The sequence below is a fragment of the Photinus pyralis genome, unplaced genomic scaffold (genome assembly GCF_008802855.1).
Source record: "Photinus pyralis isolate 1611_PpyrPB1 unplaced genomic scaffold, Ppyr1.3 Ppyr1.4_LG4, whole genome shotgun sequence".
NCBI lineage: Eukaryota > Metazoa > Arthropoda > Insecta > Coleoptera > Lampyridae > Photinus > Photinus pyralis.
This window is the reverse complement of record NW_022170511.1, coordinates 17,282,359-17,308,548: the sequence shown is the minus strand read 5'-3', so window position 1 is coordinate 17,308,548 and position 26,190 is coordinate 17,282,359. Positions and strand designations below refer to the sequence as shown.

Here is a 26,190-nt window from a genome sequence, read left to right as displayed (position 1 = left end):
AAACTAAAGTAAATGATAACGTCATTGTTCAATTTTAAGTAAAAACGGAAGACTGACAACACTGCTCTAACCACAACCCTTAAAATTGAACAACTTCTATTAAATTTTATCAAAATAGCTCATTTAAAAAATGATTAGACACATGAAACATTCATGATTGTTCTGAACCTTTATATACAATAGGAAGAGCAAAATTTATCACAAGTGATAGAAAAAATATATTAGTTACATCTATTCCGACGCAGACGTTTTCGTTCTATGCCAGATTCATTGTGATATTTTGCAAAAAGGTAAAGAATACATTCAACGTAGGAACAAAAAGAAAATTTTTCAATTGCTTCATATCATTCTCACTAATATAAATAATAATCAATTATTGCTTAAAATTACAAAACGAGGTTGAAGCTATTCAACCAAGTGCACCAATTTGCCGATAACAAGTAATCCATGTAGTGTATTTCTTGATAAATAGTAAAACCACAACATTTGACAAGATATAGAAATAGATATCAAACCTGTTCATTCTACATTGATCTTTAGAATTTTTTCATTAATGGTACCACAGTGCAAGAAAATTAAAAAAATCGCAGTGTCACTCGAAATTGATGCTAACTCATTCAGTGCACAGTCATTTGAGCACTTGTTTGATCTGGAAAATATGTGGACTGCACTCAAACACTGTATGTACTTATCAATTTAGTGTATTACACACTAAATCCATTTCTGCGTTGAATTAATGTAAATGAGTGAAAAATTCAAGTGAAACATTCATTAGTGTAAAGGTACAATTTGTTGCCACTGCAATTTTTTGTTTCAGTTTAATTTGTTTGAGGCAAGATAATTTCAAACAAAACAGTATAGTTCCTTCCGAGGCAATTTCCAATTTATCCGATAATTAATTAACATTGAAATAGAAATAATTAATATTCAACACAATTTGTCGACAATGACTACCTATACCACAGACAGTAGTGATATCTCAATTATAATATAATATAAATATACATCATACACAATAAAAAACTATACATTGTGATTACTACCTAAGGTACAATCATAAAAAGTAACATAGTTTTGGTAAAATTACAAAGGAAGATGGTAAACTCACTAAAAAATAAATAACAATAGAATATCAAAAACGCATGCACTGTCTAAAAAGAATTAAAAATGTATTTTACAAATACGACTACAATTAATTAATTTTGTTGCAATATCTGTTTTCCCATATTTGTGTCCACATGACACATGAAGCGATTTAATATTATCAAATATTTGTAACTTACTAAACAATCCTTTACATAATAACACGATATATAAATATGAACATAAAATATATAATATTTAACAACATGAATTGTCAATTAAATTTTCCTAATAATAAAGGTACCGCACGTACGATTACCTTTTTGGCCCATCCTCTAATTCTCTCCTATGTTTCACCCATTCGTCTTCTACCTGTATCGAAGCTTTATGAATATGGTTATTGTTAACCGAGGTCTTCTCTTTTTTTTTAGTCCTTAAAAGGCGCGGCCTAAAATGGTTCGGCTTCTCGTACGAGGCGGTTGGCACGATAAATTGGTTAGCTCGCCTACGCTTATTTATATAATCTAGTGTTTGCGAATTGTAACGCTTTCTTGTAGATATACCGGCAAGATTGAGTAGCGTCTCCGCACCCTCTTGAATCTTTCTCTGCTCTTCGTCTTCGAAGTCAATTTTTCTACAGGCGGGGCTCTTATAACACCTTAAAAAATTATTCTAATCAGATGTTGCAAATCTGTTACTACAGGTAGATCAGAAAAAATTTAGCCAATAACTAGCGGTATATTTTGAAGTGAAGAATCTACACTAACATGAAAAAATGTATTTTTGACTTTCATTTACTATTGATGCAAAGGAAAATACGTACACCAATAGAAATATATTTTCCCAAATAATCTTTTTCATCATGTACTGAAATTTTTTCAGTTGTAAGTGCTGTAACTTATCAGAAAGTAGCAACCTGCTAACAACCTTGTACTCCTCCTCAATAAAGAATTCTGCAAAGTGCACACTTAACAAATAATGAAAATCTGATGAATCAGTGTAGTATGCAAGTGCAGTATTCTCCCTGCCACATGAGTCTTAAATTTGTAATTCCGTTTAAGGAAAGATTACAATCCTACTCAATTTCTGTTTCCACTCAGAAGCAGCCTGCAAATTTTATAAAACCACTTCGCAATGATAACTCAAAGCCTCTCTTATAGATTACTTATACCGTTCATAGGCAAAAAGGACCTGTTGTGCTTTACTTAGAAGGAAAGTTGTGTTTGCCACATATGAAGACAAGTGCTATAAATTTGTGACAAGGGAAGATGATGTGGTAAAAACTGAATTGTGATGCAGCCACTAAGAGGCAGATTCTCGAATAATTTACCATCTTGGTAACTACCAACAAGTAGCAAAGTCATTATTAGCGCTTCCGATATGGATATTGCTGTTATTGCTTTGGGAAATGTAAAATTGACGCTACCATCAAGGTAGAGATGGAAGTAGGTCTGTTTTCCAATAACACGCAGAAATTCATAAATCTTCGAGAGATGTTCGTGAATTTGGGTATTGATGTGTGTAACGCGCAGGGTAACGCGTTACCGGGTTCCCACGCATTTACCGGATGTATGACTTGTGTATGGTTCATCGCAATTTGAGCGAATGCCACCGAAAAATGTCTGAGTTTCTACAATCCGTTTGATTGAAGTGGATGGAGCTATGTGAATCAGAAGTTTAGAATCAAATGGTTTGAAAGATCTCAGTAGTCAGTATCCTATCGCTATCTCTGTTGGTTATGCTCTCGCGCGCTTATCTCTCACACGCTCGCACTCGCTGGGATTTACTATAACTAAATTTTTTAACTTCTAAGACGCCTGCCACTATTAAAGCTACACTTAATATCGTCTGCCAGGATATATTTTAAAGTAGTGACAAAAAGAGGAATTTTTTATGTATAATTTTTATACGGTCCTTATGGTTTAGTTCAGGGGTGTTCTTCCCTACATTGGAGGGCGTCTTTTGCTACCAACGCTGCACTTGAAATCGTCTGCCATAGCATATTTGAATACTATGGAAAAAATGGGATTTCTTGATACAAATCTTCTCCGTGACCCTTATATAGTTTGGTAATTTAGTTGATCACCTAAAGAAGTCACCTATTCAGCGCCGCCCCAAGTTAATGCTGCCACTTACGACTGGCAGACTAGTGATTTTATTATTAGTTTTCAACGTACTTTCAGCCTGTATTGTCGAATTTTTTGTCGCTTATGGTTTAGTTACTATGTACGCTGCCTCCCGGTCTAGTACGCTTGTGACATGTTGGTCAGTTGATGGAAATCCATTAAGAGAATTAGAACTGACAATAAAGAGCATTAATTAGAATTGTTGGAGGCAATTTTGGAAGGTTAAATTTACTAATTAGAGTGAGTTTATCAGGTAAGGAGGTCAATGTGACATTGATCTCCTTACCTGATAAACTCACTCTAATTGGTTATTGGTTAAATTTTCCATTCCTACTCATTTTCCCAAATGTGCTGTAGTGCAAGTCACCGATTCCATGAATCAAATCACTCCCAGTGCGATACAGTGCCACAAAAACTCGCTCGACATCATGGCGAATTTTGGATTTGGTGCTTGAGATTTGAAATTTTTAAGTCAAGAGTGTTCTCCGCAAGGGTACACACCTTTGATTTGCTCAGGCCAAAAAGGGGAGGAATCACAGTCGGTAAAGGCATAAACAAACAAAAGGAACTTTCCATCGTTTGAAAGAATTTTGCACCCCACATTTATTAACAGAAGGTCGATTTCCCCTTTCAACAACCAAGACACTGTCATCATATTTTTGTAGCAGCCTCGCCTTGACTGTTCTAACATCTTTTTAGCAATCCTCCTTTTCTACTTGATTCAGTAATTCGGGTATATCTTCAAGGTATGAGTATATTACTTCCATGTTCCTGACAAATGCAGCTGCAGATCGAGATTTCCAAAGCGTTTGTGGGCGCTGTAGTACCATGCGTCAAGAACTACTCAATCCAACTGAGGACCTTTTTGACCGTACTCATCTTCCATACAAGTTCAAAAAATTCTTCCTTGTGAGTTTCATCATCTCGCTTATTTGATACATGGGATCTTGGGTTTTTTCTCATGCCGTTTATTAAAAAGATCTGTGTGGTTCTCATCACATAAGCTGTCAAAAGTTGGAATGAGACAAACTTTCTAGTTGCTTTTTTTCCGACAAAGTTGGAAGAAATTGTCGGTTTTTGATGGTCCATTTTTGATTTTATTTTCTAGTCGAAATATAACATTGTGGTGTTTTTAAGTTATGTGAAAATCTGAAACAACTGCCAAAATTTCAGGGTTTTTCAGCCACCAAAATTTAACCTTTCAAGTTGGCAAACTTGGATTCATCATGACCATACCACGCGTTAACATATAAAAAAATAAAATCCTTATAGACAATTAATAAAAGGTCGAACCTCTCTCAGCGCCTCTCACAACTGATCTAATTATACTGATGTGAAATGACATTGAAGTCTCACATTCAGATGTCACTAGTTAATGCTGCTGGACGTTTTTTAACAACATTGGTTAATAAAGTGAGATGACTATCAATTGGAAAAACAAAATTCAAAAATTTGCTGTGGCTAGCACAGATACCACCCGCACACCTGCGATTCTGCTCTTTTATGTCTAAAAATATGTGTACAAAATTTGGTTCCAATCAGTTCAGTCGTTTGGCAGGAGATAAGAGTACAGACAGATCGATCGAGATTTTGTTTGATTCGGACTCCTGGTGCTTTAAAACTTTTCACTCAACTGATATTCAATACCACTTATCCTTAAACTCGTAGAAATCCATTCTCCAAGGTTTGAAAGGGATAGTTCTTTTCGTTCTTGGAAGTAGAACAGACAGGCAGACGGATGCACGAAATGAACACATAAGAGGAATTTTTTTTTAAATTTCCCTAAAAATGTCATTCATACATAAATTTTGTTATCTATGGGTTTATTTCTGTCCGGGCTCACCTCTCTCATGTTGTGCGCTGTTTGTCTTGAGGACAGTAAATGGTCATGCATAACAGTTGGCAAAAATTGCGGACGCTTAGGTAACCCATGTTTTGTGAAATGAAGATACCTGCTCTACTTGTACTATTGAAAACAGGAACTGTCCGAGTTCTAACTAACAGAAATTGGATATTCCCTCTCTATTTTACATATGTCTTCACATCTTAAAATAACCCAAAAAAAGGGGTTGTTTTTAATGCCAACAGCTACCAAATGCAATAAAAAAAAACCTTGAAAACTATCTGAGTAGTCCCAAAATGACGAATGGACAAGTAACGGAGAATGTTTTTTAAATGAAACATATAATATAGATAAAATTGTCAGAATTAACAATAAAGAATAGTGTGCTTTCTTCTCCTTTTAAGGGTGTATCGGCGTCGCCAGAGTTCAGTTCCATTTAGAGCTGGTGTAGGAGCAACTACAGCGTGACCTCGAACACAGTAGTAGTGTAACCATACTTAGCAATAAAGTACATAAATATTACAAATCAGTTTTTTTATTCCCAGCAATCCTAAGGGATTAATAAATATATCATCAGACAGTTTCTGAAATTTTTATTGGAATGCAATCAAGTCTACAATTTAAGAAGGCAAAATAATGTCAGGCTACGACCATGTTTACAGAGATCGATCCTTTTCGCCACGTGGTATTTGCGGATAGGTTGGAATTGACAAATTTGTATCTTCAGCCACGCTTTCACTAACAGATGCAATATTTCCCGTTAAGCAACTGGTACAGATATGTAGAATTGATGTTACATTGTGTACTGAATCAGATGACTCAAACATATCCATTAAAGTCTTAATTGCAGCCTCTGATGGACGATTATGACGACCAAAGATATCTACAATTGTATGAAATGTTTTGACAAAGCGTCCAATTTCGTAATGCGATTCAAGAGAAATTTGTTCATTATCCTCCATAGTAGACCTTCCATTGTACAAATGTGAAGAAAACAAATGACATACCTGTCATTCTAATCAAACACACGCCTACTAAAAAACAAAGTCACTATTGAAAAACCCTTTAGTTGAGACATGACATCAAACATTAGGCGCTTACCATTCGAAGTTGATTTACTCCCTAAGTGCTCTGCACCTGCTCTACTCTGTGACTACACCGTTTTTAGCAAACGGAATAATGTCAGTTCACAGTTGAATTAAACAAAAAAGCCCTAAGCTCACAAGTGTATTCAGCTCTACAACTGTCCGTCCAATTGCAATGGCGTATCAAGGGGCAGGGGATGCAAAACGAGCGATTGTGGAGCATCAAGCTTCAGACCAAAGGAACACAGAATTAATTTGGTAACGCAGTTAGGTAGTGCTTCGGTAGTACTCTCATTGACCATTGGAAAGCGCCTATAGATGAAAAATGCACCAAAAAATGTTTAGTAAATTAAACACAAACATTATTGGGGCAATTGTTTTTTCTTTTTAGTAATCACGCACCTGAGGGATTCCTATCAATTTTCAATGAATCCTTCCAAGTGGATGAATTCTATTGTAGTCTAAGAGAAGTTTGTTGGTTTGCAGCACACGCCACTGGCATGTTAACTGCCCTACGCTTAAAGTAGAAATATCAACCAAAATAAACCGCGGGGAATGAAGTGACTTGGTAGGGGGTTTTATGCAAACCAAGTAAATTATGGATTTGAACTATTTTTCAGAAATTCCTCCGATCGCCTTTTCAGAGGTTGGATTTTAAGAAAGTATAATCTTCCCAATCGTTTCCTTTGTTTTAAAGAAATGACATTTGTTAGTATCAAATACACGTACTAATTTAGCAATGTCATACACTTACATATGTTACATAGGTACGCCATTGTGTAAGAGTTCTCGATTATCTGTGAAAACTGTTTCCATAGTTTTGATTGTACCAACTTTTATAAAAAAAATCTTCTAACTGCAGCGACCGTAATTGAAAAGTTAATTACAAACAGTAAGTACATATATCAAAAGTCAAGGTCGTCTACTTTGATAGAGTTTCAAAACAGATAACGCGTTATCAGCCACTATCCGCGTATTCTTGGCCGCATCGAAATAGTTAAAACGCTCTAATTTGATCATCAGCTTAAAAAAATCGCCAATCGTTATTGAACCCCCCCCAACAGTACACTTACTTTTCGTCATCACTCTCGAATGCCTCATCGTTGGAAGTGTTCAAATTTTCAGAAGCACTATACGTATGATCTTCGCTAGGCGAATTCGTAAACACCTGGAACGCCGTCTTGTCCTTTCGATGTCGATATCTTGGTCCATTTTTTAAACTCAGCATGACCGCCGCCGCATCGACTGCATCCAGTGAGTCATCAGATAATTCTTGCTTAATTTCGTTAGAGGCTAATGTTCGAGATAAAAATGGAAATACTTCAGGATTTGCTAAATGTGGCGAGCTATTCTTATCAGTCGTTTTACTACTAAAGTACTGAGTAGGATCCAGCGTTGAGCAAGGATGAAATGGCGACCTTGTTAGGGTCTGTAGGAGATTTGGTCGAAACTGAGGATCCACGGTCCATAGGGATCCTTTCGCTAAGTTCTGAAAGAAGAGTCTCAAAAATATATTGTAAACGACAGAATAGACTTACAGGTGCCTTTTCGACTTTTTGGAAGCATTTATTTAATGATAAATTATGCCGCACGCTATTTTTCCATCCGGTGGGAGCATTCCTGAAATACGGAAAATGATCTAATATCCAAGCATAAATTTCTTTCACTGGTAGAGCTTTTTGTTCCGAATCTTCTATTGCCATAAATATGAGACAAGAAAAGGAATAAGGAGGCTTACTCGTTAAATGTACCAAAGGATTATATGGAACGTTATGTGGATGTTTATTTCTCTGTAAAACAGTTTGCTGTTGACAATTTTGATTTGACGTCGGGCTATTCAACGAGCTACTAGTGGATTCGATGGTTGATATGGAGGAGTCGTCGACGAAATCGCTTGTGGGTGATTGACCAGAGAATAGATGGTTATTATTAAAATTGTATGGTTTGACTGGTGTCGTGTGAACACTGTTTGATGGTGATGGATTAACAAGATTTATTCCTGCAAAATAAGCGCTGAAAGTGGGTCACAGCTGTCCAGAACCTACCTTTAAGTACATCTCTTTCGTGCAACCATGAAAGGCTTGTCAGGTCATCGTCCGTCGGTCGATTACATTGACCTTGAGCCACCGCTAGCAACAAAGCTATGGGTGATTCTGCTTCTCTTGCCGGAGTACCTGCTACAGGGCTTGCTGGCACTGACATTTTTGGTGTTACAATTTGTTCTTCTTCTGGCGACGAAGAACGTTCTGGTGACATATTTCCTGAAAACGAAAATAGATATTGAAATCATTTAATGCCAAATGGTACTGAGTGAATCAATCCTTTCAAAAATTTACACTAAATGTCAACTTCAAAGTTGCAACTAGTGAAGGTGGTCTTTGTTTCATTTCTGTCTTATCAGCTGCATATTGTGATAAGTCCATCATACCCGCGTTAGACAATAGCATTGGACTGGAATGAGGTTGTGTAAACAAAACAAGTGCAAAAAATAGTACTTATGAAATCCAATGATTCAATTTTGAATGTAATTTTATGTACCTCATTATTTCTTGTGTTCTTACCTTCTATAATGATATGTGTGAAATAAAGAAGAGAAATAACAAGAACAATCTTCTAAAAATACTGTTGTGGTCTGTTTAGTTCCACATTACCACAACAATTCTGTTGTTTTTGATAACTTCTCAGTGTTTCTCTATCAATAACTGATGGTGGTCAATCTGTTTATATAGGTACAACGAACTGTTTTTATTTAAGTGTCAATGTTTTCCCTTGTCTTGGTCAGTCTTTCTTACAGTACTATTTCAAAGGTCAGACGATATTACTTATAAGTTGTGCTCAATATTCGGGATATTCGACTCAAATTTTAGGTCGGCAGCACTTGTTTCCATATGAATACTTTTGAGAAACAGGAGGGAAAAATGAAATTCAAGATGGCAGTTATCGACATATGAATTTCTTTTGATTGATTGCCATATTGAATTTTTACACGATTAAAAAAGTATCAAAAATCAATACTTCATCAATAAATAAAACAAGAAAAAAGGTATTCGCTCTAGGTCGAGTTTTGCATATTTTATATGCCATAGATCTGTACTTACCAAAGGCAAAAGGTATGGTTAAAGCGCGGTTAATATTTCAAAGGAATATCTTCATAAATATGAAATTTGACGCTGCACGCGTGCGTGTATGAGTTTAGCCATAGGCGCTACATTTGATTTTATCAGAAGCATCAAATTCAAAGAAATATCTCCACAAATAAGAAGGTTGGCAATATCTAGCTCGCGCATGTGCGAATTTTATGTTCACTATATGCGCTACATTTGTTTGTATTAGAAGCAGATATGGTTAACATTTAAAAAAATATCTTCACAAGTAAGTAACTTGACATTGAGTTGCGCCAAAGATTTTTCTTGCTCCACATAAACTACAAACAAAAGAAATCAATATCTCGGAAACTGTAGGAGTACTCTTCGGACCGACGGACAGAGATAGTGGCTGCAATCGCGCACCCAACTTGTTGGAAATCGAGCAAGAAATTAACGCAGAAATGAATTCTTAGATTTTAAGTATTTTTGGCGCATTTTCTAACACATGTTGGAGTTCGTTCTTTTTGAATTCGGTAGCTTATATACCTTTAATATCTGAGCCAAGAGAAATCTTGGCGATAAATGTGCGCATACGCAAAGTCAACTTTCTTATTTATTGATATATTTTGTTCAAATTTTAACCACAGATGATGCATCTAGTAAAGGCAAACATATCGCATGGGTATAGTAAATATCAGATGTGCGCAATGCCAACTTTCTTATCTGGAGATATTTTTTGAAATCTTAACTTTAGATGCTTCTAGTTAAGGCAAACATTGCATATAGTGAAAATCAGATGTGCGCATGCGCATACTGCGCAATGGCCACTTTATATCGATTTCTTTAAAATTTTAACCATAGATGCTTCTAGTGAAGAAAACCACCTCACATAGCTATGGCCCTTTGGGAAGTAGGTACTGACCAATGCATGGAAAATGCGCCTCGTTACTCGTCTTACGGCGAAAACCTTTTTCCTTGTTATAATTATGGAGATATTTTTTTACAAACGGCACTTTATATAGACAGTTTTTTCATACAAGACATGGTACATACTACTAAACAAACATACATTCATTAGAGCATTTTTCTATTTTCTTTTTTGTTTCATTATACAAACTATATAGTAATCTCTCCTGTCTTATCAGAAGAAATTTCATTTGTGATGATAGTCTTATAGTTTATGTTTGTTCACAAATATGAGATACTAGCACTGGAGGTCCATCCCAGAACAAGATTTGATATCTGTCTGCCATCGAGAGTTGATTTCTGGGGTCCAAACACAATTGTCTAACGCGAGACGTTAGGCGCTCGTTTGTGGCATGACATTTTTATGTTGCAAGGGTTAGCGTGTGGAAACGATCAAAGGATATTTCATTCCCAGTGCAGAAAGTTTGGAAAAAGTCAGATATTGTCACCAGGGTTCGCGAAGACTAAAGGGTGCTCCCACTTTCTTAACGAACGATGAAAAAGAGAGTGGTGGTGTATATAGAACATCCTGTGTGTTTTTATATATTTTTAAATAAAATTAAAAAGGAAAAAGAAGAACAAAAACATAAAAATTAACTAAAACTACAAACATGTGTAATATGTTAGTTATTAATTTGAATAAATAATATTTTTGTTATTAGATGTTTTTTTTTTAAACACGGTGTGTATTATTATATATTTTGAAAAAATGAAAAAGATTAATAACAGAGAAACAAAACGTGGACCATTCAATGTAATTTAATATATTGTTGATACATGAAAAAATCAACAATAACACTAAGTAAAATTACAAACAAAAGAAAGACAATCAATATGTTGCTGGCAATTGATAACAAAAAAACCTAATTAAAAAAATTGTTTCGGCTCTTGGCGTGATTGACTGTTGCCCAAGTTGAAGATACAATACGCATTACGGAACCGGTCCAGGAACACTTTCGCCAGTATTGGGCAAATACACTGATCAGCAAATTCGCATACAAGCACAACGCGACTTCATCCTGTCCTCGTATTTTAAAGATAAATGGATTATTCAAGGAATTTGCTGTCGACATGGTAATGCGCGTTAATAATGAAACACGCTCAAATTATAATTTAAAATCACATTTTTCTCCACATTTGAATATGGCCTTCAAATGATTATTAATTGTGTGAAATGTATACTTAATAACAATGGATTACTTCTTAATTTAGGTTGATGTGTAAAATCCTATAATTTCAACTCATCAGTTGCCTATGACCATAAAGACTTTTCATAAAAAAATTGCGGGCTATAACGGCCCGTCAGAAAACAGGGTCATTTTTGCCTATGCACACCAGTGATTTATTCTCCTCAAGCCTGAAGACCTGGATAAGCTAACGAACGAGACTGTAGTAACCGTAACAGAAGAAGATGACAACGTGAAAGACCTCACGATTTCAAACCAAGCCCACCCACTATCGACGTAGGAAGAGGAAACGCAATAGAGTTATCACCGTCTTAATATCTATCGAAGAGCTGAATTAGGAACATCACAGCACCCTCCTGGAACTCGACGTTATCGGAAATGCGCATCTCAAAGCGACGTTTGGGAAACCCGACAAGGCTGTTCTACGAAACCCCGGGGTCAGTTCGAGGGCGCAGAGACAGACCTCCTCCCCAGCTGGTTACAAGACATAATTCTGAAAAACCGTTCCTGGCGTACGCACGCCCTTCACCGTTCTTAGGGTCCGTTGTACCGCGCCGAATTTCGAAGACTTCAGGAGAAGGCCCAAGTCCGCCGTCAGCGAGTTTGGGAGAAATCACCTGTGGTTCTTAATTAAACTACTTATTCACGAGCTCCTAAGCGGGTTCATGAGTTTAGACTTTCTGTCCGTCCGTCTTGTACATGATAACTCGCGAACGGTTTCGAATTTTCCAATTCTATTTTCAGTATTATGTTTATCATCACCCAAGGAAGAAATGATTAAATTTTCAGTGACCCAGGTGTTCGTTAGCTATATTTGTTAAAGTTTATGTATTTAATTAAAAAAAGTTGCAATTCATCTCCGTCTTGAATTTGATTGTGTCTGCATTTTACAGTATCTTTAATGAATTTTTTAAGAATTAAAAAAGTGTGCTATTGTTTGCACTTTGCATCGTACCATGCACGTAACAACGGAAAGTAACCCTACAGAGACTACTATGCCCACCAGCACGTCGGTGACAAACGGTCTAATGGGCATAGTCTCATACTTTTCGATACAAGCAATATTTTTTTTCATTACACGTTCCTATTACGGTCCTGGAATGATACGTTATAGTAGACAGACACCTTTATTCGTGTTATCTCGGTAGGAGCCATTAGAAGGCATTTTTGTTATACGGCCTAACATTACACACCGTGTCTAAGATAAGAGTGAATACCATGGGAATCTCCGAAACCATAGAAGATCCGACGATGGCCAAATTAAAGAAAAGACGCGCAATTAAACAGATATGATCATGTTTTAAAGAAAACCACAAAATTCCGATTACTTCCGAAGATATGCCAGAAAAACCGAAATTTCCCAATTTCATTATTATTTTTTTCTAATGTTATTTGAACACATACCAAGAAATAAAAAAACACTTTCTCATTGTCAGTTTTTGAGCTCTACAAAATGACATTAAGGGATTTTCAATACAACGTTTCGTTTCGGAGAAATGATCATCAGCTTAATTTTTTTATATGGCCCGTAAAAAAAGTACACATTGTATTGAATTTACGAATACAACGATATATGGCACACATAAAAAAACAAAAGTTGGAAACTGTTAAGTTTCAACAGGATGGTGCACCTGCGCAAAGCGCCCTAATCGTGCGAGAATACGTATAGGACAAATTTTCCATTTTCCAGGAAATTTACAGCAAAGTCCGACTTGCTTTTGGAATGTGTAATTATTTTTCTTGCAAAGAAAGGGCTGCATCTGCCAAAAATGCGTTTGTGTCCTCCTGCCCATTCGCGCTCGCTTACGACTCACTTTAAGCGGTTTTTGGGGCGAGGGGAGCTAGTTTCCTGACGATACGAGCCCAATTCTAACAGAATCAGAATGTAAAATGGCGAACCCAAGCCAAGTAAACAAATTCTGAGTAATCTACTCAATATTTTTTGTTTCCCATGTTCAATAAACATCCAGATAAACATTTTGGTAATTTTACCGCGTTTTGATTTGAAAAAATGTTCAAAACGTAGGTTAAGTATAAATAAATATTTCACAATAAAAAGCAAAACGTGTAATTAATGATACCTTATCTACACTTTAATTAGTTAAATGTCAACCTTGAGAAGATGCGGAGGATTATGTAATTTTAAAAACATTTACGTCGTTGTCCATTAATTAGTAGGGGCTGTTTGAAAACGATACTGCATTTGTTCCTATATAAATTATTGGATGTTTACTTTTACTGGAAGTCATTACGTTTAGTGATGTAAAAATGACGGACAGCATATTGGAAAATAAAAGAGTTTTCGGGTAGATCGACTTACATCGTTATTTTTTGTTATTTGCGACATTTTCAATTAACTACTATAATTATACATACGAAATAAGATCACTCACTAGTAGCCGGGGGACACTTTGTAACCCGAAGGCCCAATCTTCAAATGAGTATAACTTTTGTTTGAAAAGTTATTTTAAAAATCTGTTCGACAATTTTGTTTCTTAACTATCATGAAGTATGTAGGTACACAACAAATTTCGTGGAATTCTCTCGTTGTCCGGCCAAGAATTGCAGTTTCGAATTTTCAGAAACTAATTCCAGATTCGTCATTTTCATGTTCAAAAACCCCCAGATGCTAAATTTCGTCGAAACCAGAATTGTCTTTGTAACTCTTATGGTTGCTGAGAAAAAAATTAAAGAAGAAATCCAAATTTCACCACTGCTTTGGGGGTGGCTCCCAAACGAAACATGTTGGACCCTCGGTTTATTTGGGAAAAGTGCTTATCCTGATCCCCTGTATAACCCAATTTTTTTTTGGGTCATGTAACACCCTGTATAATTAAAATTTAAAGGTTTTCGTGGTTTGCCAAAATCGAAATTTCTTTCCATCTCTTCCAATAACAAATACCCATTGGCACACTGATAGAATACCGCAATAGATTTTCTTCTGTGGGGACGCGATCATTTTATTCTACTTGCACTTTTTTCTCTCCAATATGGTCTGGGTCCACTCACTATTGTGGTATCAATAACAGAACTCTATAGAGACCTGTTTCACTTTCGCATAGAATAAGATGGCGTATTTATGTAAACAAAAAAAAACATTTTCGCCCTAAGGAGAGTAACTTCACCGCGGTCTGTGCATGCGCATATTTGATTTGGTACATTGGAGACATACGATACGTTTGTCTTTACTAGAAGTATCTGTGAGCTCTGTGGCTAAAATTTAAGATATTGTTATTTTCTTTATTTTGGTTAATTAAAGGCAAGATTGTTATTATTATTATGAAAATTTAAAAAAAATATCTGTGTAAAGAAAAACTTGACATTGCAATGCGCACACCTGATGTTGCCTATTTTTATTTTATTTATGTTTGGACTGTTTTTAAATGGGCGGAGTTTCATCCAAGGCTACTCTACCAACCCAACCCACTATACATTTACCTAAATCCATGCCCGAACCCGGATTCGAACCAGAGACATTTAGTACCGCAGACGCGCTCCACGTCACTACGCCACACAGGCTGTTTGCCTGTATTAGAAGCATATGTGGTTAAAATTAAAAAAATATCTATAAATAAGAAAATTGACGTTGCGCATATAAATCTCCAAGTTTTTCTTGGCTCAGGTGCCAGAGCCATAAGCTACCAAGTACAAAAGGAACGAAATAAATACAAGATCGCTACTAAGGATGGAAGCAATGCTCTCACGCTGAAACCGTTTGAGATATAAACATGACAATTAGAACGCTTCCATTCGAAATTATTTCACATAGGTACATACGAATATTTGGAGAACTAATTTTGTTTCACGTCGTTTTTGAGCCATCTTGAATTTTTGGAATTTTTCGTTCAAGGGATAGGATTTTTTGCAAAAAAAAATGAGACTCAATTTTTTGAACTTTTGTTAGAAGTTGTATGCTTTGGTCTTATTTTACATTTTTACATTTTACATACTTACTTGTTAGGTATCTTACATTTCATTTGTATTTGGTAAGCGTTTTGCGATATTTGGGGATAATCCAGTAAGTCAAACATATAGCCTCGGTGGCCAAAATTAATACTCCACCACGTTGGTCATCGGTCGCTCACAATGTCAAACAGGGACATTGATTTCCTTCGGTGGAAGGGTTAAATTTATCGTCTCTAAGGCCAAGAACTAAAAATTGTTCCATTGTCATGTTGGTGATTATTTGGGGACAGCTATGACCAAAATCTCTAGAGTCAACTAGCGAAGATTCGTGATTTTCTAATTGATAACTAACTGGTACTAATAATAGCTCTCTTTATACTTGTTACTCTTAATATTTGGCTCGAGCGTTCGTAAAAGATGCCCAACTATTGTTACTCAAATTATCCCAACGAAGTACCTACACTAGTTCCAAAAAGTTATAAGTTACGCAAACAGTACCAATATTGTTACAACAGACCACAATAACTGACTCGGAAATTTGTTCTGCTAATTGAAATAAATCCTTACACCGCAAGGACGCGGAATGAAGTTGTTATAAACGTAATAAAAAAAAGAAATTCTACTTAATCCATAGGAAATGAATAAACAAGAGTATTATTATTTATTACTAATAATATACAGGGTGCAGCATCCAAAACGATCCATCCATCGGAATTTTTGTATATATATATTTAAAATAATAAACCCGAATATCAATTCATTTACACAAGACGAATAGGAATTTCCGCTACCTGACGCCTTCGCACAACACCCGCCGGTATCGGTTTTCATTACCTCTCGAATCCTCCGGTTCCTCAAAACTGAAAACTTCATTAGTGTTGACGATTTCCTATTCCTAAAAGTTTTTACCCACTTCCTTCACGCTCGCGGTTCCATCTGCGTCGCCACGATTTTCGGTCCGCACATGGAGGTAAACTACCCCTCTTGCTAACATAACAAATTTGCACACCTTCTTTTTTGCTAACCGAGTACAATCGGTTTCGTCCTAGGTACGATCATTGTCATTGTAATAAAAGATTAAAGAAGGATGGTTGCACACTTATAACGTACGCTTGTTGGAGTCCAATTAAGCCTTACAATATGGCCAACTTTGACATTTGCAGGTAAAGGGTTAATTTTAAGAAAATTACATTTCATAGGTGGTAACCATGTTATATTTCTGAAAATTTTCTTTCGCATTTTAGTCCCTCGGCATATAATATACTATTTCGGTTAAATGTAATTTCCGGGGTAATTTGAGTCCTACCAGCAAAAAAATTAAATATATGTATGCCACTGCGCGTATGAGCATCCGCCATATTGAGAAGCCTAATGGGACGCAGCTAACAAGCTCCTTCCTTAATCTTTATATCAATGGTCATGGTAAGGAGAATAACAAATATTCGTGACGCCATTGGGATAACCGGGCTATACCGAGGAGTTAATCACGAGCGAAATTCTTGCCCCTCATATAAATTTCGAGGAAATAGCTGGGAATTGGGAAATATGTAGGAAATTTGACGAAATTAAAGGAAATTCTGAGGAAATCTACAGGAAATTTTAGGAAATCTAGAAGAAATTTTGAGGAAATAAAAGGTGTCTATACCGAAGTAACGTTACTCATTTCACGTTAATAGGGAGAAATGTTGTGTAAATTAAAGGAAATGGTAGCAATTTTTAGGCAATGAAGGAAATCTTTGTCCCCTAAAATAAGCCGTGGATCATGAGGAAAATTGTCCATCATATTACATATAGTTTCAAAAAAACAGCTGCGAAATATGTACGAAATGGGACGACAATAGAGGACATTCTGCGGAAATATTAGAAAATTTTGAAGAAATAGGAGGAAATTCCGAGGACATTTTGAGGAAATCTAGAAGAAATTCCGAGGAAATAACAGGGAAATATGTAGGAAATGAAAGAACTTTTAATGGGCGAGGAAATTGTAGGGAAATATTAGGATATTTTGAAGAAATAAAGAGGAAATTTTAAGAAAATAAAAGGTTTCTAACTTTCTATACGTTACACATTTCCCGTTAATTCGGAGTAATTTTGTGTAAATTTGGGGAAATTTAAGACAATGGTAGAAATGTTGGGGAAATTAAAGCAAATTGTGGAAATTTTTAGAAAGTGAAGGAAATCTATGTTCCCTACAATAGGTCGTGACAAACCCCTCAGGTTCTACCACTCACTAAAGTAATGGGGTTTGTGTAGTCCTACCACTTAATAGAAGTAATGGCCTTTACGGATATAATAAAATTTCTTCAACCTATATCAAGGTTCTCACAGTAAATTTACAAAATGCAATAGAATTAATTTTTTTTAATTAATTAATTACGAAACAAAAGCAAGTGAAAACAATATAGGCATTGTACGAAGCGTATGACATTCTCAAACTTGTCGGTGATTCATGCGACGTTATTGGAACGAAATTGCGTTCCTTTAAAAAGGCACACCTTGTCTTATGGTACCACGGGTATGATAAACAATCGCGAATTTCTCCGAAAAGACCTCCTTACTTCTCTCGGGGTTACCCCTTCACTTCCTTAGAGAAGGAAAGAGTCAAGGGCCAATTGCACTGCCAAAATTAAGTATCCCTTAAAGTTAAACATACCATACCATAACAACGATTGTCTTAATAATCGTTACCATAGATTTTAAGTTCGACTTAACTTTAAGCAAGGCTTAATAATATGTTGGTGCAACTGGGAGTCAGAGTCTAAGTGCACTTCCAACTATCAGCACGAGGAATCGCTATCCTAGTAGTCCCTTCTAACTAGTGATGCAACAGACCTCTACTTCCGCAAATGCAGAAGTTCTGTTTACTTTTTCACTTCCGCGTTATTTAATAACGGATGGGTACCGGAATTTTTCAAATGTGGCAGGTTGCGCTATGCGCTTTGATTGGCAGAATGGGGCGTCGCGTGACGTAAGCAGCGGTTGTCAGCCGAGTCGGTCGTCCGACGTGTCTTTGTTTACTTTCTTTCATCTCATTAGTTCGTCGCAACAATTCGTGCGTTTTATCGCATAGTTTAATACACTACATTTTTAGACTAATTATTATTAGCGCATTTTCCAACGAAGTCGGGCGCGCTATTGCAGTCCTTTCTCCGTCCGAGACCTTAACTACTCCTACAGTTTTCAATATAGTTAGTTCATTCTTTTGTAATCCGGTAGCTTATAGCTCTAGCTCCTGAGGCAAGAAAAATTTTGATGATTAATGTGCGCATGCGCAGGCTGCGCAATGTCAACTTTCTTATTTATGGAGATATTTCTTTGAAATTTTAACCACTGATACTTCTAGTGAAGGCAAACATATCGCATGTGCGCAGACTTTGCAATGCCAACTTTCTGATTTGTGGAGAATGGAGATATTTCTTAGAAATTTGAACCAAAGATGCTTTTAGTAAAAGTAAAGGTATCACATATTGCAGACATCAGATTAATGTGCGCATGCGCAGGACGCGCAATATCAACTGCCTTATATATCGGTATTATCTTTTTGCAATTTTAATCACAGATGCTTTTGTTAAAGGCAAACATGTCTCATATTGTAAACGGTAGATATGCGCATGCGCAGTGCCAACTTCCTCATTTATGAAGATATTTCTTTGAAATTTTAACCATAGATGCTTCTAGTAAAGAAGAACATAGCCATAGCCTTAGGGCGAAAACCTTTTTACTTGTTCTAGTTTTTATCAAATTTATACTAGTATTTTCACTTCCGCTTCCACAAAAGAACTTATTTTGTCTTCTGTTTCCGCTTCTGCTTAAGTTATAGCACTTCCGTTGCAGCACTACTTCTAATCAGTGCGGTTTTTGTCCAACTCGTTCCACTCACGACCTCGTTTTGAAAATCCACACCAAAGCCTTTATCCTAGGAAAATGTACCCTCGCAGTAATTCTTCAATATAATCTACAAGATCAAGCTGTCATATCCCAGAATTCCTGGCTTGCTCCAATCCTATATCTGACACTCCAGCGAGTAGAGGGGGCACCACATCAAACTTACTCACCATTTCAGATATTTTCTACCTTGGAATAACCTTCAGTCGTACCCTCAACTCGACCTCTGCTTCACAAAAAAAAAATCCGTAACCGATGCTTCATTGTGGCAACTTTCATGTGTCCCGTTAACTACCATGATCCATTATATTGCACATAAACCCCTTCACTTCAAAGTAGCTGAATACATGGACAGGTGAGAAGTCATTTGCGATATATTTGACCAGTGGTGTAAGTAAATAGGATCTCATATAACCCGTAAGGACTTCATTTCAAATTTCGGAAATTTCACAATACATTTTTTTAATGAAAACCTCCCTGTTAGCGCATTTTCCGACGATGTTGGGTGCGCTATTGCACCCACTTTCTTTGTCAGAGGCCGTAACTACTCCTAGTTTTCAAGATCTTTAATTCGTTCTTTTTTGCATTCGGTGGTTTATAACTCTGGCATCTGAGCAAAGAAAAAAACTTGACCATTAGTATGCGCATGCGCAGACTGTGCAATGTCAACTTTCTTATTTATTGACACGCTTCTAATAGTAATGAAAAACATAGCGCAGGGCCTTTTGGGAAGTACTGATCGTCAACATTGGATTCTACGCTAGAAAATAAGATAAATCCTAGGATCTAAAATGAACGAAACGAAAACTATGTAACGTCTTTAATTATTTAAGAAAACTATCAAGAAACAATTGCTACTATCTGTGAAAATTAAGCATAATCCAAATATTAACAAACTTACAGAACCCAAACATAGGTGAAACACAAAGTAATTCAGAGTAAACTAGAGCGCGTAAAATATTATATCACATTAAATGAAGTGGTCTATATATTGCTTAGGGACAGACCATAAGCAGTCTCACACCGCGAGGTTCACTGTAAGGAAAACTATTACGCATGAAGAGTTTAACAAAGTATTAAAACCATCCATTTTTAAGTCAATATACAGAGTGATTCAAAAACGACTATACAATTTTAAAAACTTATAAATTTATTGAAAGAAGGTACAGAGTTCATAAATTGTTGGCTTACATCGGAGTAAAATGTCAAACAGCTAGTAGGAGGGAGACAGTTTCTGACCCGAAGAACCAATCTTCAAATGAGTATAACTTTTACTAGAACTTGTATTTGAAAAGTGATTTAAAAAAACTGAATTTCCTGGAATTCTCTCCATTTTCATTGTCCACCCAAGAATTGCAGTGGAATTTTTTTGTTCCAATTTTCAAAAACTAATTTCAGATTCCTGATTTTCATGTTCAAAAACCCCCAGATGCCCACATTTTTTTCCCACCCCCAATTAGCGGTATGCCCTCTCGTGGTAGAAATTTTGAAAAAAATTTTGCAAAATCGGAAAGGACATACACCAAAACCAATTCAAAGCCGTGCCATCCGTCGTTGTAACTCCTATAGTTGCTGAGAAAAAATCCTGGAAGCCGATCTCTCTCATTACAGATCTCTTTCATTACACACATCTTCAGAACCGAACGTCACATTAGGTTTAATGGATGCCTCTTGTTCTTAGATGAACACATCATTTGAATATGTGAACACTAGAGATGTCTACATACAAAATGTCATTTAAATATCTTGAGAAATAAAGAATCGGATTGCGCATGCGCAAAATAACTTTTTTGATTCGGCATTACTTTTACTTTATACGAGGTGCCTACATACAACATTTCATGCAATTCGATTCATAACTAACGGAGACGTCAAAAGGAAAGGAGCTTACTTATTTTTCGGTCTACATTGCCAATTCACGACACTCGATCTCCAAATTTGATAAAGAATCCACCTGCAAAATTTCATCGTAATCGATCCATCCGTTCTCTTTCAAATCGATGGATATGTGTGATACGTCGTTGGAAAGCTCTGAAAAAATGCTTTTCAACCATACCAAATAGCATTACATTTAGGTTAGTAATTATCGTGCAAATCAAAAAATAAACTAATATGATACATTTGAAATCTGCCGTATTTAAAACGCAACCGGCGAACATAGACGAACTAAGACAGAGAATAATTCAAGAATGTCGAAATATTGCAAAACCAACATTGGAAAGGTTCGACAAGAGTTTGAGAATAGATTATAACTGGCGATCAAAAATGAGTTGCTGTCGAGTCGGCTTTGGAAGTTCAAGTTAAATACGATTTTCCATGTTTATTTTTTGATTTGCACGATAATTACTAACCTAAATGTAATGCTATTTGGTATGGTTGGAAAGCATTTTTTCAGAGCTTTCCAATGACGTATCACACATGGGGAGTCCCTATTTAAGATTTAAAAGTTGGGGTGGCTAGGGCGCAGGGGGTGTGAGGGGTGCGTCGCCAACTATGTCATTGTGATTCCCCCTCCGAATTACCGAAACGGATTTTGATTTTTTTAAATATCTCGTTTATTTACTAAGATATGGGGGGTGGAACGGAAATAAATTGACAGGTTCATCTGACAAGTGTATCGAGATTCGTTCGCGATAAATACCTTATCACCGATTCACCGCCAACTATGACGCTGATTTTTTTTGAATCGCTTACTTACGGTATTCTGTATCATATTCATTCAAGGTTTTCAATAAAACATTTTGTAATTCCTACAAAGCAATAATTTGGTCACCATCGCCCACATCTATGTAACATTCAGATTCGTTCCAACACCTCGGGCAGTTCCATCGTTTATTATGCGGTATGCCTAGGACTTTTCTTTTGTGACAGTTCGTTAAGGTACCAAAATTGTTTGTGGTGAGGGTATTATTGGTAAAATGGTCAATTACCTGGTAAAAAGTGACAAAATATGTGAATTTTACAGTGTAATAATTGGCAAAAAATCGCATTTTTACATAATCTTAAGAAATATGTTATTTTTAAAGTGGGAGTCACTTATTACTGCCAAAAACATTGAACATCGATCCATAACTTGCAAAGTGGGAAAATACGAAAATTTGCGCTTTGTTCGTATACACAACATTCATTCATTTGTCTACGTTTCGGTTACACCAAATAACGCAATCTGGCTGGGAAAATACGGATGTTACCCGGAATTACTTACGCAATAAGAAAAAACCCTCACTTTATTCTTCTACACATCATGCACTCAGTAGGTACAATACGGAAGAGCGGGGACTGGTACTTACTAAAAGATTTATGAACTTCATGATTTTTAATGTTCATTCAATGGTTTAATTAACTAATAATCGTAAACATCAACAGCACGTGGAAATGCATTTAATTAATTTTCTCCCCGAATAATCTTATAAAGAAAACTAATAAAATACAAGACTGTGTCAAGTGTTAAGTTTCGTTCTTTCGTAAAGACTAGCGACGTCTGGACAATTTCGAGGCGTCACGTGCGGGATGTGTCGCGTAGCAACGGGCGCAATGAGCGTCGTCATAAGCGTTGCTATTCACAAATGTCTAAAGTGGGATTTGCAAATCCCATTTCCCCACATATACGCCCTAATACTAAAATTAGCTTTAAAAAACGAATTTCGAGCGTGTCGTACAACTCCCCGACTTTTAATTATAATTTAAATTGTATTATCAATTTTTATCAGTGTAAGTACAACGTAATAAGACGCAAAGGATACAATAAAAGATAACAGATCCACGCGCAATTCACATTTTCAAAAGGGAACGTTAAATAATAGTACGCACGTTTAGTCGTGGGGATATTTTTAATAAATTAACCTATTTTTAAAATCCCAAGGTTACTATTAGTTACCTACTTCCAATAGTGCAAGCGCAATTCGTACAAGTGCCGATGTCAGATCCGCATTGTAAACTCGCGAGAACACACAACAACACAATGACGTACGTCGCAGACGGCAACGTAAGCCGGTAGCGTCACCGTTACTATAGCAACGCGTGAGACTTTGACGTAAGAGTGATATTCAAAGAAAATACTTACAATAAAAACGAAACCGTTAAACGTTTGAATCTAACCAATTATCAACAATTATGCTCATATTCCACGATAAACTTATCAAATAAAGTGGTTTTACTTATAATCACAAAAATGCAACAGAAAGCGAAATCCACTTTTTCGTCCGCGTTCTGCACCACCACATTACAAAACACTGTCGATGTCGAAGGTTCTACACAAAGTAGGTTGAAAAACATTTGTTTGTTGTTCATTCTTTATTAGTCGCCCAATAGAAGACGGGCACCGATCTATTGCGAATAAAAAAATGTTTACAATAAACAACTTTCGACACCGCAGCATTTCAAAAGAAACAACAAATTTAGAGTACGGAAACGTTACCCTAATCCGCCGCGATCTCAAAGAAAGTTATTGAAAGAAAATCCGAGCACGTGTACCGATTTTAGCAGGTATTTAATTGCAATACGTGGATCGCTAAAATATGGTGCAGTCCTTGAAATATGATAACAACAAATAATCGTTCGAAATTGCTCTCGTAATAGAGAGCGGAAAGCCTCCGTTTCCCTGCCGAATTATTCAAAAACGCACTGCTAATGAGGTAAATAAACAAGTTTCAAATATATAGGTCAAATTTCGGCCATTGCAAACCGTCCAAAACGAGCATGGTGATCAAGCATTTTGCTATTTACGTTAAACAAAAACGTTAATGGAATAGAAACTTTATTTTAATTGATAGGTAATGCGTTAAGTAATTCGGCTTTTAAATGATAATAACAAAGCACTTTACCTTTGTGTCGTGTTTTGAAAAAAAAAAGGAACAGAACTTAAGGCTTCTCAAATATACACCATTTTATGCCACTCAAACATATGATGTGATACATAAATTGTTTTGAACTAGGGATTCTTCTTGTTATTAGTTGCAATCTCGCGACAGACTTAAAAATCCCTGTTATCCTTCAGTGGAACGCGCGGAAATTTAAACAATGGTTATTGACTTGTTGTGCCTTTTGGGTTGCCTAACGAGACTGTTGTATAACCATTATCTTTTATTACCTCTAATCAAAGTCATTATACCTATTTAAACGGTTTTTACACAGGATTACGCACGTAATTATAATCCTAAAATTAAGAAAAATACATCAATAACAAAGTTAATCTATTAGGGCGTCATTTTTTAAATTTTCTACTCAACTGAAGTCGCGTTTTACAGAGCTTCAAAAAATTTTATTTGTCCACGCAGCTAGAAATACCATCACCGCTAATACTTTTAGGTCCAGCTGCAAAAAAAATAATCACGTGTTATCACGGGATTAGTTTTGATGCAAGTGTTAAAGTATTTATTTGTTACTCAGTTGTAAACGTTGATTAACAAGACAAAACGCAAACGGGTAAACGTCATGTTTAAACGCTACTGACTTGTAAAACTGACAGCAGACCTGTAGATCTGTAAAAATTTTACAAGTTAGTAATCTAGTAATTTCATTGGCCAGAATTAATGCGAAGTCTCTGTTACATGGATAACATGATATTTTAGACATTTCTTCAAGATTAATTTAAGAACTAATTATTTACGTTTGCAAATGAGTAACAAATAAAATATTGTACATTATACGCCAGGTAATAGTTTTTACTGGCTCTAGGAGATGACAGGCTCGCCTGACGGCTCGCCAGTCAATTTCTCCTATCGCCAGTAAAAACTCACTTACCTGGCTAATAATGTAAAATACTATTACGCTTCCATTGAATATAATTTTTTATTCAATAGCTTAGCTTTGTGTCAAAGTTTGAAAGCCAGATCAAAACGTTTGTGCAACCGGCCCTTGGTCCATCGTTTCTCTAGTTGTTTTATTCTATAAGAAAATCATTTGTTTACGTTTCAAAAAACAATACTATTGCATCTTTTAGGTGAAACGCGGTAAATTTACGGCTAAGCGAGGAGTAACACTTTACAACACATAATTTAAATGTATAGTGTGTTGCCTATGTAGACATTTTTACTTGGATTAGTGGCATTGAATTTTAGTGGCCTGTGATGTCATTGAAGCCCATGGATCATTATTGAAAACGGTAGCTATCAACAGTACCGTGACCTGTGATTTAGACTGTATGTGGCCTGTGGGAAGCTATCATGTGTGTGACAGAATTTCGTTTTTTTTGCTTAGCCACCTTTTGCAAAGCGCGCGTCTTTGAGGGGCAGTCAACTTCGGGCGCCCAAAAGGTATCTTCCGCTGCGAATTTTGTCACGCGGTTTAAAGTTTCTTAAGGATTGAATCGCGGCCTCTTTTCCTCGTGTCTCTCGAGCTATGAGAAATGCCCCAAAAATTGAGTACTATATTTTGTGGAGGGTTTTCTGCGAGCGAAATAGACGGGACGTCAGAAGCGGATACCGATAAAGGGAACGTATGGTTACCCCCGACAATATCTTCCTGATGGTGAAGTCAAAATATCAAATGCAAATTGCGGGTGAACGGGACGTTGGAAGCGTGTACCGACAAAGGGAATGTGGTTTCTCCCGATAAGATCTTACTGGTGGTGTTAAAACTTCAAACGCAGGGGGAATAGGACGTCGGAAGTGGGTAGGACAAAAATCCTGTCTTTTATTTAATTCCCTTCCCGATTACACAACGTAGGAGTTCATTCGTACCCTCTGTACCTATTGGGCCGCATGCTACCGAGATTCAAAAGTATCGCGAAACGTCCGTCGTGTCGGCTTGAAAGGTAGGTGACTCTGCTTGTAGATTTTATCAGAGTTGCCAACTGTAAGTTAACATTTTCCTTAGAGAAGGAGACATTTTCAGTGTCTGCTTGAGAGACCTCTCTAGTCTCTAGGATCATTACAAAGGATGCAAGAAAATGCATAGTGTCATACAGTCTTTGCGCTTTTTTCCCTCACAATTTAAATATACTCTCATTTACAGTGACGCTATACAAGACAATGTCGACAACTTTGATTATATAGTAAGTACTGGACAGCGCATTCACTTAAA

At 36.3% G+C, this 26,190-nt stretch overlaps 1 protein-coding gene across 5 annotated transcripts; it reads right to left on the bottom strand.

The window, feature by feature from the left end:
* Positions 1-584: 584 nt before the first annotated feature.
* LOC116168972 (forkhead box protein N2-like) lies at positions 585-24,103 on the bottom strand. 5 transcript variants are annotated; one of them, XM_031485004.1, is made up of 5 exons: positions 23,991-24,103; positions 8,183-8,398; positions 7,676-8,136; positions 7,211-7,626; positions 585-1,741 (listed from the first exon to the last, which is right to left on the bottom strand). In XM_031485004.1, the coding sequence occupies exons 2-5, from the start codon at positions 8,391-8,393 to the stop codon at positions 1,399-1,401; spliced, it is 1,431 nt and encodes a 476-aa protein (XP_031340864.1). In that variant the 5' UTR covers positions 8,394-8,398; positions 23,991-24,103; the 3' UTR covers positions 585-1,398. The 5 variants fall into 5 exon arrangements, with proteins under 5 accessions (XP_031340864.1, XP_031340866.1, XP_031340867.1 ...); XM_031485006.1 differs by lacking the exon at positions 23,991-24,103 and adding an exon at positions 23,231-23,435; XM_031485007.1 differs by lacking the exon at positions 23,991-24,103 and adding an exon at positions 23,049-23,114.
* Between the last annotated feature and the right edge of the window lie 2,087 nt (positions 24,104-26,190).

Excerpts from the sequence above, each read along its gene's own strand:
- LOC116168972 (XM_031485003.1), bottom strand. The coding sequence starts at position 22,494 with ATGAACATTAAAAATCATGAAGTTCATAAATCTTTTA. Across the intron at positions 8,399-22,457 it reads TGAAGTTCATAAATCTTTTA|GAAATATGTCACCAGAACGT; the intron begins GTAAGTACCAGT and ends TTTCGTTTTCAG. Across the intron at positions 8,137-8,182 it reads CGAAAGAGATGTACTTAAAG|GAATAAATCTTGTTAATCCA; the intron begins GTAGGTTCTGGA and ends CTTATTTTGCAG.